Genomic DNA, 17404 nt, shown 5'->3' with positions numbered 1-17404 from the left:
CATCATATTTCCTATGGTTATCAAAATTCACGGGTGAAAGAGAACGAGCGATAGAGCAGCGACTTTATTTTTTATAATGCGAGTATTATGACGCAACATCGCACGTCTGGCAGCTAATGCTGCCAGGCGTGCGATGTGGCCTGTATTGAAGGGGTTAATGCATTGCTGATAACATGAGCAGTGGGCAAGAGACAGGTGTGACCCTTTATCCACGAGGAGCTAAGATGAAAGGGAAACAAATGGGTGACAGATGGGAGTGGGGTGGGTGGAAGTGAATGTATGCCTTGGCTATCTCCCCTGTAAGGAGGTAGAAGCATTTGGTATATAGATAACTAAAAGTGAATTTAGCTATGCAACTTACCATTCTATTGTTCACTACCTATATTCATTGCATTTGCAACAGTAATCTTACTAAGGTTTTTGCTCTAACTCCCTAATATTAAGTAAGTTTTATTCTTTGTTGTTCCATCTAGACTTCTCCAAATCCATTACCCAATTACTTTTGAAAAATTGTGTTCTGTATTTTCATGTAGTTTTTTGCATCTTACCTCTGCCACAACTATTATTCATTTGTTTTTTCATACAAGGAGAGTAGACAACTAAGGACTGCCCCTTCATCCTCCTATTCCTACTAGCCAATGACAAAGAACCAAACCCACACTGATAATAATTGCTGCCTCAAATTTCTCTAACTAAAAGCTCACAGCCTTGCAGCAGTTGTCAGTGGTCCCTGATCCCATCCATAGATTGGTGTGAAGAAACTTTATACTGCTGTTTAGTTGTATTAGCATAGGACCATTTACTAGCTTGCAGTGTTATGTCACCTTGGCTTTTCAATTTATACAGAAATGGGGTGGTGTGAGAGGTATATGCAAGGGTAATAGGTTGGGGATTGGAAATGCAGATGACAATGTGCTTGTGGCAGGATCCGAGTAGGAATTGAGGAAGTTAGTGACAGAGTATGGGAAGGTGTGCGAAAGAAGGAAGTTGAAGATAAATGTAGGTAAAGATAAGGTGATGAGATGTACAAGAGGAGAAAGTGGCAGCAGACTAGAAATGAGTATTAAGGGAGAGAGACTGGAGGAAGTGGATAATTTTAGATACTTGGGTGTGAATGTGGCAGGAAAGGGAGGAATGGTGGAGGTAGAATGTAGATTGAGAGAAACAAGTAAATGCCTTGGGGGATTAAAAAGTGTAATGAGAAATAGACATTTGGGAATGGATGCTAAGAGGAGATTGTATGAAGGATTGATTGTGCTGACAGCACTGTATGGGGCAGAAACATGGAACATAAGAGAGGAAGAGAGAAGTTTGAATGTGTTTGAGATGAGGTGCTCGAGAAATATAATAGGAGTTACTAGGCTGGATAGAGTGAGAAACGAGGGGGTAAGGAGGAGAATGGGGGTTAAAAGATAGTTGGGAGATATGGTTGATGAAAGAGTATTGGGATGATTAGGACACATGGAAAGAACGAGTGAAAAAAAAATAGTAAAAGAGGGGTGGAAGGCAGGTAGAAGGAGTGAACATGAGGGGATGATGAAGGATGAGATGGATGGATGAGGTAAAAGGGGTATTGGGAAAGAGGAGAATGTCTGTTGAGGAAGGACAGGAGAAGAAAGAAGATAAGGGTGAATCGAGAATGGTTGTGTATGGATGATGCTATAATACATGAAAGGGAGTGGATGGGGGATGGGAGGTGAGAGAGTATTTGTGAAAAAATAATTTGACACAGCCCAAAATGATTTCCCCCATCTTTTCTTTTTCTACATGGGGAGACAGAGAGGGGTGGTTGCCAATTTAATGAAGCGGTCTTGCTGTGGATGTGTTGTGTCTTGCGACACAGCTTCTGACCCAGGGCAGGGGGCAAGATGTAGGGATGACCCATCACCCAGGAGGAGCCAAGATAAGAGGGAGGGAGAGGGGTGAATAGGAGTGGAGTATGTAGGGATAGAATGGGTGGGAGTGGATTTTATGCCTTTGTTTTTTGGCTACCTCCCTTGTTAGGGGGAAAGAGCCTTTGGTATATGTATGTAGTATGAAGAGGGAAGGAGTGGTCATTGTCAGCTATCCTCATATGAAAAGGGGAAAGAAATACAGTATAGGTTGTTAGAAATCTTGGACCCAGTCTAGAGATTAAGTGTCCCTCCTTGGGGCTGTACATCCAGGTGGATGTAAGGATATTGGTGGGTTTTGAAAATGGGTGGCAAGGGTACAGTTCTCAAAGGATTACAAAGGCGGAGCATGCCAACTGGAGATCTTTTGGTCCATATCTAGGTCAGATGCAAAAAAACAATCATAATAATAAATTAATAGATAAAAACTATAATAATGTAAATAACAAATAGAATGCATAAATAAATGCATAGGTATAGTTAAATAATAAACAAACAGGTAAATAGTAAATAATAATAAATTGACATATAACTAATGATAAATGAGAATCAAACAGACAAATGATAACAAAACAAAAACAAATAATATAAAATAAATTATAATCATTACAGCATCTTGCTTAGGTGTTTATCTAAATGATTCTTAAAGCTTCGAACTGAACTACATTGCACTACCTGTGCAGGAACTTTACTCCATTTATTAACTACACGGTTGGCGAAGTTGTTTCTACCCACTTCCAAATTGAATCTATTTCTGGACAGTTTGAGACCATTGTTTCTTGTCTGATTCTCATTCACTGAAAATTTTGTCACTTTTGATGTCAATTCCCTTTAGAATTTCAAAGACTATCAAGTCACCTCTGAGTCTACACTTTTTTTTAGGGAAAACAGATTCATATGCAAGACTACCAATTACACCTACCCATTGTTGGTTCCCCCACAGTAACATAGACAGCAGTCCAACATTTCTTCTTCCCAGAGAAATCTCTGGATAGGCCCAAGGATCATTGCTAGCTACTGTGAATTCCTAAATATCCAGTCACTGAATCTTGAGGAAGTAGTTATTGCTATTTTGTGCTTCATTCCATAATGCTTTGGGAAAAAATTCAAGCTTCACTGATATGATTCGATGATGCTGTGCCGTGAACCTGCTATGATGTTCCACTTATACCACTACATTCTTGTCCACAGATGTCTCAGCGGATCCAGGTTGCAGAAGATCATATAATTTTTTCTGGCAAAGCTGCAGAACTTAGATGGTTCATCCTGCCAAGTGAAGCCAAGGCTTTTCTAGAAGGGAAAGCATTGCCAGTAACTGAGGCACAGCCAACACCATTTATACCTCTGGCTTACCCACGACAAGAAGTTATCAAATGCAAAGACTTCATATGGCAGCCAGAAGGCTGGGTAGACCAATTACAAGAAAGTGAGAAGATTGTAGGGAAGTCTTATCAAGGAAAAAATTCATGCTCTTACAAGGAATCCATAGACACTACTAGAAATAATGAGAGAATTCTAAATGAGATTGATAAAAATAAAATGCAATCCCAAGTAGAGAAGTTGCCAAATAAAAGCAAATTAGTTTGTGAGGATTTGAAGTGTTTCAAGTTGAGAGATGATTCTGTCTGTAGTGTCAAAAGTGCAAGAAGTGAATCAAAATGGCAGTGTCCTCCCAAGAACATCTTTAACCCAGTCCTGGAGGTATGTTATTAGCCAATATCATAACCTTTATTTTAAGTTTAGATATACTATGGGTTGAGGTGTGAAGACAGAATGAGTGGTAGGGTGGTGAGTTTAAACGCCAAGAATCCGTTGAAGTTTTATTTCTGACGTTTCGTCCAACTAGGACTTCTTCAGAAGTCCTAGTTGGACGAAATGTCAGAAATAAAACTTCAACAGATTCTTGGCGTTTAAACTCACCACCCTACCACTCATACTATGGGTTACTGGGCCTAATCTAGAGACCAGATACTGACCCCTTGGGGCCACACCCTACCTGTACTGGTCCTGATGTGGCAGTATCTTTATCATGGGACTACCCCAACCCCCTCAACTGCAAGAGTTGGGGCAGCCATTCAGCCATTCAGCCACAAAGAATCCCATATCACCTGCCCTTAAACAGGTGACGGTAATCTCTGGTGAGTACCACAACCCTTTCTCCAACAATGCACCTTCACATTTTTTTTCTGCAATCCTGGGCCCATTACAAACTACACATGTCCAACATGCTCTAGACCAGGGGTCCTCAAACTTTTTAACTCATCAACCCCCTAATGAGGTTTCAAATTTTCTATCAACCTAGTAGCTTTTAATGGTAATGAAAAGATTTTAGATCAGTACTAGGTTCATCTAGAAAATATACACACAAGAAAACTTGCAGTATAAGATTTTGTTATTTTTATTATTATTATTATTATTTTTATCTATTCATTATTATCATTATTATTTTATTTTATTTATTTTTTTTTTTTATCTTTTATTTACACAGGCATTACAAGAGTACATGATGGTACAAGATGGGGACAGGATTCTGGTTTGTTTGTCTGGTGGCAAGGACTCTTTGTCACTTCTGCACACAATGCGGCAATACCAGCATTATGCTCGTTCTAAGGGTACATCGTTCAAGTTGGGTGCTGTTACTGTTGACCCTCAGAGTGCTGCTTATGATCCCAGGCCACTTATTCCATATCTTGCTGCACTGGGGGTACCATACTTCTTTGAGCAACAGAGTAAGTATATTTGTGTATTAACCCATTAAACTCCGATGACAAGATTCTTGTCATTTGGTCAAATAAAACAAAAAATCCATTCCTCTACCACTTCTATGAGTTTAACTTTTCTTTTCCTCTGTGTCCCCTTTTCCCCAGTGGTAGGAGGAGGAAGGAATTCTGTTACCATGATTCCCATGTGAGCATATTTATCCTACAACAAGTCAGGGCACAAATTTCACAATTTTTTTTTTCTTTCTTTTTTTTTCTTTTTATCAAAATTAAGTCATGTAGTAAAAACTAATCCTTAGTAAATTACTTTGACTCAGTTTTAATTTTTTTCCATTGTCATTAATAAATTACTTTTATTGTTTTCAAAAAGTCAATGAACATGTTTCATGGTTTTCATGCTGTTGAGTTGGCCAGTGGTGAGTTGTCCTGGCATTGAGTTCACTGTGATGAGTCGGTGGTTATAAGTTATCGTACACCCGAGTGGAATGGGTGGGAGTGGGTGTGTGCCTTGGCTGGCTACCTCCTTTATAAGGGGGTAGAAGGCCCTTAGTATATAGACAAATAGATCTGTAGTATGTACTTGTGGTCGTATTTTTTCCTGTAGCCTCGTAGAATGTATTTCAGGCAGGATTTTTGAATAATCACTGGAACGGGTGGGAGTGGGTGTGTGTCTTGGCTGGCTACCTCCTTTATAAGGGGGAGAAGGCCCTTAGTATATAGACAAATAGATCTGTAGTATGTGCTTGCGGTCGTATTTTTTGCTGTAGCCACGTAGAATGTATTTCAGGCAGGATTTTTGAATAATCACTGGAACGGGTGGGAGTGGGTGTGTGCCTTGGCTGGCTACCTCCTTTATAAGGGGGAGAAGGCCCTTAGTATATTGACAAAAAGATCTGTAGTATGTGCTTGCCGTTGTATTTTTTCTTGTAGCCTCATAGAATGTATTTCAGGCAGGATTTTTGAATAATCACTGCTATTTCTTACACTGCTCTATCAGTAGTTGGAAACTGGTCTATGATAAAGAACTTTATATTCTTTTCAGTTTCCTATGTGTATTCATGCCAGTATGCTCATTTGTACATACATATACCAAAGGCTTTTTCCCCATTACATGGGGGGTAGACAAAAAGAAAAAGGCATATAAATCACTCTCATCCATTTCATTTCCCATATATTCCACTCCCCTCCACCCTCCTCCCTCCCTCCTATCTTGGCACCTCCTGGATGATGGGTCATCCCTGCATCCTGTCCACTGCCCTGGGTCAGAAGCAGTGTCGCAAGACACAGCACATCCACAGCAAGGCTGCTTCATAAATTAGTTGACCCCCCTTTCCGTCCCCTCATGCAGGAAAGGAGAAGACAGGGAGAAATCCCTTCGGGCTGCGTCAAATTTTTTCTCATACATACAGTACTTCCTCACCCCCCATCCCCCACCCACTCCCCCTCATGCTCATTTGTAGTTTATGGTTTTGTTCCATTTATTCTTTAAGTAGATTTTATTTCTAATCCTAGTTCTATGGCAAGTCTTATTTACTTTTGTTTCTTTTTACAGATATCCTTCAACAGGCAGCCCAGGTGGAAGGGCTGAGTTCCATCTGCTCATTCTGCTCGCGGTTGAAACGCGGCAGGTTGTATGCCTGTGCGCGACGGGAAGGTTACAACGTTCTGGCTCTTGGACAGCACCTGGATGACCTAGCAGAAAGTTTTATAATGTCGGCTTTTCACAATGGCTGCCTCAGGACAATGAAAGCACATTATACAGTTAAGTAAGTTTGGAAATGTATTGTTCAAAGATGAGGTTTAGATATATACAATAATAAGATATTATTCTCTTCTTTTGCAGCATGCGCCAATGTATATTCCTTTAATTAACCCCATACTGGTATTGACTACCTTGAGTAGGAAGGAGTGAAAAGGATTTGTGTAAAGAGAGTGAGAGAGTTATGGATTTTCTTTTCTGGTACAGATTAGATGTGTAAATACATATATACATATGTATGCGGAAAAACCACCAAGGAAAAAGAAAAACTGATGACCAAGCGCTTTCGTCTATTCAGACATCCTCAGGGTACATAGAAAAGAAAAAGTACACAAGAATATATACAAAGAGTATGATCATATATATATATATGATCATTTTTATGACAGTCGCATGCAGGATTCGAACCCACTGCTATCGGTCACCCGTAAGATCACCTTCACAGACCCTTAGCCCACATCACCAACAGAGATTTAAAAGCACTTGAAACCTGGAATTGAACTGATTCCCGAGGATAGAAAAGATCACTAATCTCTGTGTTTTCTCCCAGTGATAACACAGCTCTTTAATTTCTGCAGGGGAAATGTTTCCCTTACTACTTTCCTCCTCTGAAGAAAGTTCTTTAACCATTTCTTCTTGCTGCTCCCTGTGCAGTTTTTGGAGTTCTTCAGTTGTCAGCTCATTTCTGTGGTCTTCGACCAATTCCTCCACATTATCACTGTCTGCGTCCAAACCCATGGACTTCCCCAGGGACACAATATCCTCCACCACTACATGCTCCGTGTCAAAGGCTTCAAAGTCTCTGGCTGCCACACAGTCTTGCCACAGATTCTTCCAGGCAGAGTTCAGTGTCCTGAAAGAAACTTCCCCCCCAGGCTTTGTCTATTATCCTCAAACAATGAAGGATATTGAAATGGTTCTTCCAAAAGTCCCTGAGGGTTAGTTCTGTGTCAGAGGTCACTTCAAAGCACCTTTGAAAAAGTGCTTTTGTGTAAAGCTTTTTGAAGTTTGAAATGACCTGCTGATCCATGGGCTGGATTAGAGGAGTGGTATTAGGGGGCAAAAACCTCACTTGGATGAAGCTGTATTCACCCACCAGATCTTCCTCCAAGCCTGGAGGGTGAGCAGGAGCATTGTCCATTACCAGAAGGGCCTTGAGTGGTAAATTTTTCTGCTCTAGATATTTTTTCACACTCAGGGCAAACACTTCATACATCCCACTCGTTGAAGAACTGCCTTGTTACCCAGGCCTTACTATTTGCCCTCCACATTACACTGAGTTTACTTTTTATAAAATTATTTTTCTTGAACACTCTTGGATTTTCTGAGTGGTAGACAAGCAAAGGTTTAATTTTGAGGTCCCCACTAGCATTAGCACACAACAAGAGTGTAAGCCTGTCTTTCATAGGCTTGTGTCCTGGCAATGATTTCTCCTCTTTTGTGATGTAGGTCCTCTTAGGCATCTTCTTCCAGAAGAGGCCAGTTTTGTCACAATTAAAAACTTGGTGAGGAGTAAATCCCTCACTACAAAGTTTTTAAATTCCCCAACAAACTTTTCAGCAGCATCTTTGTTTGCACTGGCAGCCTCCCCACACCTAACAACACTGTGAATGCCACTTCGTTTCTTAAATCGATCAAACCACCCCCTACTTGCACTGTACTTGTGCACTGGTTCCAGAGCTGTCTCGCTTAAGGTCATCATGCAACCGCTTTGCTTTTTCACAAATTATTGTTTCAGAAATGCTGTCACCAGCAAGTTGTTTTTCATTAATCCAAACTAACAAAAGTTTTTCCCACTTGTTCAATTATAGGTGACCTGTTCACAGCAAGAACGGTCACTCCTTTTGCCACATTAGCTTCTTTTATTATGTCTTTATTTTTCGGTATAGACGATATGGTTGATTTTGCCATGCCATACTGAGTTGCCAGGTCAGAGATACAAGTTCCACCTTCAAACTTCGCAATGAGTTCTTTTTTCAATTCAATTGTCGTTCTCACTGCTTTCCTTTTAGGCTTGGTTGAATCACTAATCTTTTTGGACCCATGGCTGCACTATTTTTAATAAAGATAACAAAAAATAGCAATAAAGCAGCACAAAGTTTCATGAAGCTTGCATGGATGATGCATAGTTTACGGAAGCTAGCACGAGACTAAGCTGAAGCGATCGCATGACGCAACCAGTAACATGGTGACGCTGTCTGAATTGTGGGGCAAGTACGAATGACGAGTTGAATTTTACCTTGAACAAGTTGGACGAATAACGAGTTGTACGAATATAGAGGCGGACGAATGGCGGGGTTCCACTGTATTCTATTGGGAGGATTTTGGTTTCTGTAAGTAGGTGTCTTATAGGGATGGTTCTAGTGTATCCTGTAATTACTCTTAGTGCTCTATTTCTTCAATCTTTGTAAATTGTTTGTGTTCATTTTGCTGATTGTTAGGAACAATGCTGTGGATGGATAGTTTGAGGTGGTTCTTATGAATTGTTTATAGATTGTTATTAGAGTTTCGTTTTGTTATCCAAAGTCAAGGCTTGAGATGGTTTTCAGGTTTGTTTTCTTGATTTTTGTTGTTAGGTCTTACATGTGGACTGAATGTTAGAGTATCAAATGGTAGACCCAGAATTTTGGGGTTGCTATGTAAAGCAAGGATTTGGTCATTTAACTTTACTGTGGGGTGGTTTTTTGATTCATTGTTTTTGTTGTTGTTGTCATTGCCTAGACTGCCCAGCTGAGCAGTCCTGTCTCCCAGAGGAGCACCATGGCTGGAATAGGGTTTTCCCATAAAACTCATAGAGTGTATATTGTGTTGTTGGCATGTGTGATTATGCACAATGCAATCTTCCTTAATGTAAAGTGTTGCATCTTGGACAATTATTTGCAATGTGGTCATCCAGCCTTTTCTGATAGCTTAGAAGGACTGGATGATGGCTGCACTGCAGTCTGGCCAGGTGGACTCATCCTTTTAAGGAAGAAAGGATTTGGAAGGATGGATATCAGGGGGTCTGGCATACAACAATGTATTGTCTTTCAGTTTGTTGATGGACCAGTGAGTGATATGATTATGGATATGCTTCTGAAGGCTGGTGTCTGGTGGTTGTGGAAGAAGAGAAGAGAGTATTTATGTGTGATATAGGCCTTTGGGTGTTGTTTTGATGTTTCTTGGCATGTGTGGGTGTTCTGTTATGTAGAATAGTGGGTGTGCTGTGTTCATGGAGGCTGTGGCAAGTGTTTGTGTGCCTCTCATGTCAAAGTAGTATCTGATTTTGAGGACTTTCATTCATAGTGTAAATGGTCTGTAGGTGATGTATTTGTGCAGCCTGTAATTATCTTTAGGGGTTTGATTCGTATGGTCTGTAGGGTGTTGTGGTGTCTTTGTGAGATTAGGGGCCCATGCTGGGCTCACATAATTCATTACTGAGCTGCATTGTTTGTGTACTGTAGTGGTACTTTCTTTGTTTTATATGAATGTTGTTCCTGCAATTGAGATATGTACATTAAGTCTAGGTGTACATTTTGACCTTATGTTTGTGATGTGTTGTGTGAATGGCATAGATGTATCATATGTTATACCAAGAATCTTGGGTGTATGCATGTGTGGTATGAGAATGTTGTTGATAAAGAGGCGTGTGGTATGTATTTATGTTCTGTTGTCCAATGGTTGAGAAGTGTGGCTGTGGATTTGGTTGGGGCTATTTTGAGTTTATATCTAGATCTCATAATCCAGCACTCACCAACCACCACATGTTTGTACATTTGGGCCCATAACATAAACTCACTTCAAGAATTGGTGGTGTTTTATGTCCTGGGCCAATTTCCAAAGTGGGTTTATGTCCTGAACCCAAATATCCACATTGGTGGCAGCTGGCAAATGTTTGATTAAGAGATCTAGGTGTGAGCGAGGTGTTCAGTGTGTTGAGATATAATTGTCTGGGGTGAACAGTATTATTTATGATTTCTTGGGTGAAGCTTTCATTCTGTTATTTTTGAGCCATTTTTCCAGTTTGTACAGGCTTCAGTGCTCTTTCATGCTATTTTGGATTTACTCCATTGGATTATTATTGTCAAGTCATTTGCATATGAGAGAACATTGATGTTAAGTTCTCGTTCAGGAGTTGGTAAGTTTCTCATGAGATTGAACAGTAAGGGTGAAAGTGTTATGCCTTGAGGGACTCCATTATAGTCTTTTTGTACCTGAAATTTGGTTGCTTTTATATAATCATATTCTTATATACCGTATTTTCTAGTGGCAAATAACACACATTGTGGAAGGGGAGACAATTGTCATTGGAACAAAGATTGTCCAAATTGGAATCACCAACTTTGGAACAAGAAAGGAAAGGAAATCTGAGATAGGGATGATTTATTAAAATGGGACAATGGAAAAACAAGAGGACATGAAAAGAAACTCAAAAAGGATAACTATAGAAGAAATCTGAAAAAAAATAGCTTCCCACATAGAGTACTGGATACCTGGAATAAATTAGATAAAGAAACAGTGTGTGCAAACACTATTCAAGATTTTAAGAAAAAAAATTGATGCAGAAAGATACAAAGACAGGTCACCACGAGCATATCTCCCTTCCCGTATAATACAACTTGGTAAATATGTTTACATATCAAACCAGAGACTGTTACATAAGACCCAGTCCAGGCCTGTCATTAATATAATTTGTGAATGTCAGTTCTAGCTACATGGGTATGTGTCATGTTTCCCAGATGTTTATCCCATCCACAAGAGACAACCCCTGATCTGATGGAGGAGACAAAGATCCCACAGAACTCACGGTTGGGGCAAGTTGATCAAACTTACCAAGAGTTGTTTGGAATAGGAATGGTGGCTGCATGAGAACTTCCTTGGAGAAACTGTAGGGATAAGTGATGTGTATTACACTATTATATGGTTCAGAAACGTGGACAATCAGCAAAAAATTGCAGGAAAACTTAGAAGCAGCAGAAATGTGGATATGGAGACGAGTATTAAGAGTACCATGGACAGCGAAGAAAACAAATGAAGAAGTATTGAGAGAAATGGAGACAGATAGGGAATTGATGACAACAATAAGGAAAAGACAGTTGCGATTCTTAGGACATATAATGAGGAAGGAAGGGTTGGAAGAGGTGGTGATGACGGGAATGGTGGAGGGAAGGAGAGCAAGAGGAAAGCAGAGGGAGAAGTATATGGACGGGCTGATGAGGGCGACGGGAAAACAACTCAAACCAGCACAGATGTTACAAGTAACTAGGGACCGTGAACGGTGGCGCTCCATGGTTGCCGAAGTCCAAGAGGATATGGCACGATGGTAAGGTAAGGTAAGTATACAGGTAAGACCAATGCTTATGGAGTTCTGTCTCTTACTCTCCAATTATCATACCTAGCTTCAGATTAATGTATAGTTCCAACATGAGCTATATCATCATCATCATCAATTGGGATCATACACCAGGGAGCACATTGCTTCACTCATATAAGATGAACTTCAACATCAAGAAATGTAGCTTAATGGAATGTGGAAAAGGCAAAAAAAGAGTTTCAGGAAAATATACAATTGGAAACAAAGTAGTAAAGAAAGTGAACTTAGAGAGGGACAAAGATGGCACCCACACTATCAAATTTGACATATGAGCAAAGATTGGAGAAATTACAACTGTCAGCATTAGAGCAGAGTAGGGAAAGAGGCAAATTGTTGACCATTTTCAGAATTATGAAAGGGATGGAAGTTCTTGATAGAGATAACCTATTAAGATGGGACAAGAGAGAGACAAGAGGACATGCAAAAAAAATTAAGAAAGACAGTTACAGAAGAGACCTGAAAAAGAACAGTTTCCTGCACAGAGTGATTGATGTCCGGAACAAATTGAACAGAGAAACAGTAAATGCCAGAACTATACACGATTTCAAGAATAAACCGGACGTGGAGAGATACAAAAACAGGTCACTACGAGCATAGCTCCTGTCCCGTAAAATACAACTAGGTAAATACATGCTGGTGCCAGTCCCCACAGTCTCTCCAAGCAAGCTTTCATGTAGTCACCTTTCCCACTCCAATCAACTCTCAACAGGGTCAGTGAACCTGCCCCAGCCATGAATTCTTTGGGCATCCCTTTTATCTCCTCTATCAAGGATTGCCTTTTGTTGAGACAACCCAGTGAGTAGGATCAACATCAGGGAAACAAGCCACATGCCCATATTGCTAGAGTTGACACACACAAATTATGCTGGGAAATGGCCGAAATTGAGTCTCACAGTACAGTCTCTGGTTTGATACAAAGTCATTCTAGCAATACCCCATGATTATTCAAAGGCACTTGGTACCAAGTACACTGAGACATCTCTTCAAGTCTTTCAATAACCATGTCTCACAGCCATACAAGACAGTGAGCACAATTAACTTGAAGATTTGAATCTTAGTCCTCCTGCATAAATAACGACATTGCCATATACTCGGGTTGAGAGAGTCCATAACCCCATAGTAAATACCAATCCTTCAAAGTACTTCTTGACATGACCCACCATTGTTATGCACTACTCTACCTGTATCACACACAGATACTCTCTTCTCTTCCTCCGCAACCACCAAATACCAGCCTCCGGAAACATATTCATAATCATATCACTCACCGCTCCATTAACACACTGAAAGACAACACATTGCTGCATGCCAGACCCCCTGATATCCACCCTTCTGAATCCTCTCTCCCACGAAAGGACAGAGTTCACCTGGCCAGACTGCAGTGCCGCTACCACCCAGCACTTCTAAGCTACCAGAAGAGGCTGGATGACTGCATTGTGAACAGCTGCCCAGGATGTAACACTTCACCCCATACCATACAACACATAATGGAAGACTGCATTATACACAATCATGCACTCAAACAACACAACATACACTCTATGAAGGATTTGTGGGAAAACCCAGTTTCGGCTGTGGCATTCCTTGGGAAGACGGGACTGCTCGGACAGACAGTCTAGGGAATGACAACAACAACAACAACTCTACCAAGGTATGTAAAGCTTTCGAAGACCACAATGTCCTTGTTATATGCATGGACAGACTGAACTGCTTCATCCAGTAAGCCCCCAATCTTTTGTACTTTGGTCTTGGTCTAGGAGACCTGAATTCCAAGCAGTCTTGCCCCCTTGTGCAGTGACTCGAGGGCTGCAACCAAGACCTCCAATGACTTCACAAGAAGGACAGCATCATCAGCAAATACAAGGTCAGCTACCTAGGTGTTGCCAATAGATGCTCCACAATGACAATGATTAACAATTCTTTCCAAAACCCAGCCCATGCAGGTGCTAAAAAGTGTTGGGGCAATGACACATCCTTGCCTCACTCCTTCATCAGTAGGAAAGATGCTAGACATGCCTCCTCCATACTTTACAACACTCTCTGTCCAAGAGTTTAATCCAGATATTCAGTCAGTTATCCTTGCAGGACTCCTACAGATCCACAGAAGATCCCAGAGGACTTCATGATGCACTGAATCAAACACCTTCTTAAGATCAATATAAGAGGCAAGAAACCCCTGTTGAAATTCATGTTGCTGCTCCACAAGAATACAAAGAGCTAAGATCTGATCAGTTGTTGACTTACCTGACGTAAACCCAGACTGTCCAGGCCTCTGAAACTTTAGCAGATGTGGACGGACCTGTGTCAGTAATAGATGGACAAGTATCTTACCTAGTACACTGAGGGATTTAATGTATTGGTAGTTGCTGCAGTCCAGCCAGTCTCCTTTCCCATCCAGATAGGGATGACCAGACCCTTTTTCCTATCAGAGGGAATGGTACCAGACTACCAAACAGCAGACATTACAGCATGCAACCTAAAATCATCATAGCCTCACTTCCAGCTTTCAGCAACTCCGCACTGATGTTGCTGATGCCAGTTGCCTTTCCACCCTTCAACTTACTCACAGCCTCTTTGACCTCTGTCAGAGCAGGCAGAGATTTGTTTATTGGTGGATCAGGAACCACCACCCAAACACCATCAAAGGAAACCTATCCATTTGGAGGGTCACCCATGAGTTGCTCAAAGTACTTGGCAAATGGGTCGCAGCCCTCAACACCTGACTATAGCTTTCCATCAGCTGTTCGGATTGTGCTCCTCTGGGTCACAGATTTGGAACAGTGTTTTTTTCAGGGCAGCACAGCCTAACTCTATACTCTCCAGTGTCTCCCACAGCACCATATCACTCATCAACCTTGGACACTCTCCAACGCACTCCTCCACAGCTTTCAGAGTTTTACAGTTAAAGATGTCATACAGCACTCTGAGCCACCACTCCAATTCTGGTGGGCAAGGAACTTGGACCATATATGAGTCCAGAGCTCTAATCCTTTATTTTTCAAATATCATACACTACAATGCTTCACACTAACAATCCATAGACATCAACACAAGATATCTTCCCTGAGTGACTTGTGGATCTGTCCAGGGGCTGTCACTGATTACCTGAAGGCCACAGGTCTTCTGCAAGAGAGACCAGGGGCAACAAATTGATCAATTATACTTAAATTTGAGTTCATCTATTGTTCCAGCTTGGGATATATTCCCTTTCAAACTACTCCAAGTATTTATGCATCTGTTTCGAAAACTGTATTTCATCAGATCCTTTAAACAGTCTTTCTTAACCCCTTCAATACGATGATGCCTAGATAGGCATCATGAGGAGTAAGTGGGTACGCGAGGATGCCGATGTCGGCGTCTTGATTATATATATATTGTAGTTGTACCTGCGTGACCCCCATACTCTGTAAACTGGCTTCATCATATTTTCTATGGTTATCAAAATTCATGGGTGAAAGAGAGAACAAGCAATACAGCAGTGACTTTATTTTCTATAATGCGAGTATTATGACGCAACATCGCACGTCTAGCAGCTAATGCTGCCCGCGAGAATATGGCTCGGAGTGAAGGTGTTAATCAAGAGATCTTTTCTCTTGATTTCTATTCCCTTCAGCGACCTGAACACTGTAATTGTATTACCTCTTTCTCTTCAATCTTTCAAAGTTGGCAGACCCAGTTCTTCTAGTCTTTCCTCATATGGTCTATCTGCCGTGTTGGAGAGCGGTTTGATTGCTGCTATTTGTATTCTCTCAATCTTGCTTATATCCTTAACTCCGTGTGAGGACCATACCACTGATGTACATTCCAGATTTGGACAGATCAGGATTTCAACAAATATTTTCATCATCTCTTCATCCATATAGTGAAAAGTTGCTTTATATTGTGCAACAGTCCATACATCTCTCCCACAATCTTGTTAATATGTCTGTCAAGTGACAGGTTGCCTTTTATCGACACTCCCAAACCTTTCTCCTCTTATGCTTTTATAATGGGATAATTTCCCAATGAATAATTTAAGAATAGTCTGTAGCCACTATAGCCCATTTCCAGTGCTTTGCATTTTTTGGTATTGAACTTAATTTCCCATTCTTGGCTCCATGCCAAAATAGTGTCCAGATCTTTTTGTAATAGTCTCCAGTCCTCATTTTTCACCCTTCTCGTGATTTGTGTGTCATCTGCAAACATATTGGCAGTTTGTTGGACCTTTCATCATGTCATTGGTATAGACAAGAGACATTATTGGTGCAAGAGATAGGTGTGATTGGAGGGTGGTTGTCTGAAGGAATTTCTTGTGAGTGGATAGGGAGTGAGGGTTGACATATTATAAGGTGGTGGGGGTAAATCAGCTTCAATTCTCAGGTCCAGCTGAGAAAGTGTTTTGCTGTATTGCCTCTGACTCAGACAATGGATAAGAGACGGGGATGGCCATACATTCACAAGGAGCTAAAATAAAAGGTAAAACAAATGAATGTTGAGTGGGTGAAAGGTTGCTGCATACCTTGGCTGGCTACCTTTCTTATAATGGGGAAAGGGCTTTATGGTACTGTATACATATGTATATTTTTTCAGAGAGGGTGATTTGCGGGTTATACGTCCCTTTGTATATGTTCGTGAGAAACACCTTCGTACATTTGCTGAGACGCGTAAGTTGCCTATCATACCAGAGAACTGCCCAGCCTGTTTTGAAGCCCCAAAGGTAATTTGTATTTCATTAAGAGGAAAAATTAACAGGATGAAGGAAACATATTTTTTTTAACATTTTAATTTTTTGCATATATCAAATTCTACTGTGATATACAAGAAAGGTGTTTGCGATCTTGTACTGCTTTGTATATGGATATTTAAGCCATATTGATATAATTTAGTCCCTCTCATTCTTTTCCAGGAGCGATATCGAGTAAAACAACTTCTGGCTGGCCAGGAGCTTCTCTTCAGTCGACTGTATGTCTCTTTACGTACTGCTATACAACCACTCATGTCTCTTAGTAGGACTGGGCGTGAGAACAAACTCTTTGTTCGACATGCTTTACTTGGTAGACAAAAGAGCAGTATGGACCAGGATGAAGAGGAAGAAGAAGAAGAGGTCTGCAGTTAAAAGAAGCATTATCATGAGGCTATTGGTACAAGATTGTGTAAATAATAAGAGTTCATATATGTGAAAATGTTTGATTAAGTAATATACAGGAGAGTTTGGGGAAGAGATTTTTAAATAAAACTTCTAGAACTTGTTTATTTGCTTCTTTTGCTTCTTGAAATGATTAACCCTTTGACTATTAGCAAAAAGACTAGATAGATTCGAAAAATGTACAAAGGATAGCAAACAGAAATGGATGAAGTTATGCTACAATTTTTACATTAAAACAGAAAATATGTTGAATCATGAAACTTAAAAGAAGAAAAGAGTTCTTACAAATTGTAAACAAAGAAAGCTTTTATCAGTGAGGCAGTTTTTGCTCTATAGCAGCCAGCAACAGTCCTCAGGCTGACCCATTATTTTCTGATGCAAAGGAGGAGATGCCAACGGCAGCTGACCTGAAGGAGTAGAGTGTTACATGAATTTCTTTGCAGATGACACAAAAATACTAAAGAAAGTAAAAACAGAGGAAGACTGCAACTCATTACAACAAGACTTAGACAAGATCTGGAAATGGACTCAAAAGTGGGAAGTAAAATTCAATAT

General features: G+C 40.5%; 1 protein-coding gene across 5 annotated transcripts in view; it reads left to right on the top strand.

The window, feature by feature from the left end:
* The window catches only part of LOC143031974 (uncharacterized), a 98559-nt gene extending 81603 nt beyond the window's left edge, over positions 1 to 16956 (top strand). For all 5 annotated transcript variants that reach the window (XM_076196378.1, XM_076196379.1, XM_076196377.1 and 2 more), the window contains exons 11-15: positions 3084 to 3593; positions 4381 to 4621; positions 6165 to 6378; positions 16294 to 16420; positions 16610 to 16956. In XM_076196378.1, the coding sequence (XP_076052493.1) occupies positions 3084 to 3593; positions 4381 to 4621; positions 6165 to 6378; positions 16294 to 16420; positions 16610 to 16819 (1302 nt within the window). In that variant the 3' untranslated portion in view covers positions 16820 to 16956. The remainder of the gene's footprint in view (positions 1 to 3083; positions 3594 to 4380; positions 4622 to 6164; positions 6379 to 16293; positions 16421 to 16609) is intronic.
* The last annotated feature ends 448 nt before the right edge of the window (positions 16957 to 17404 follow it).

This window comes from Oratosquilla oratoria, chromosome 12, assembly GCF_046742065.1.
Source record: "Oratosquilla oratoria isolate Oo_2021 chromosome 12, ASM4674206v1, whole genome shotgun sequence".
Taxonomy (NCBI): domain Eukaryota; kingdom Metazoa; phylum Arthropoda; class Malacostraca; order Stomatopoda; family Squillidae; genus Oratosquilla; species Oratosquilla oratoria.
This window is presented reverse-complemented; position numbering and strand designations above follow the sequence as displayed.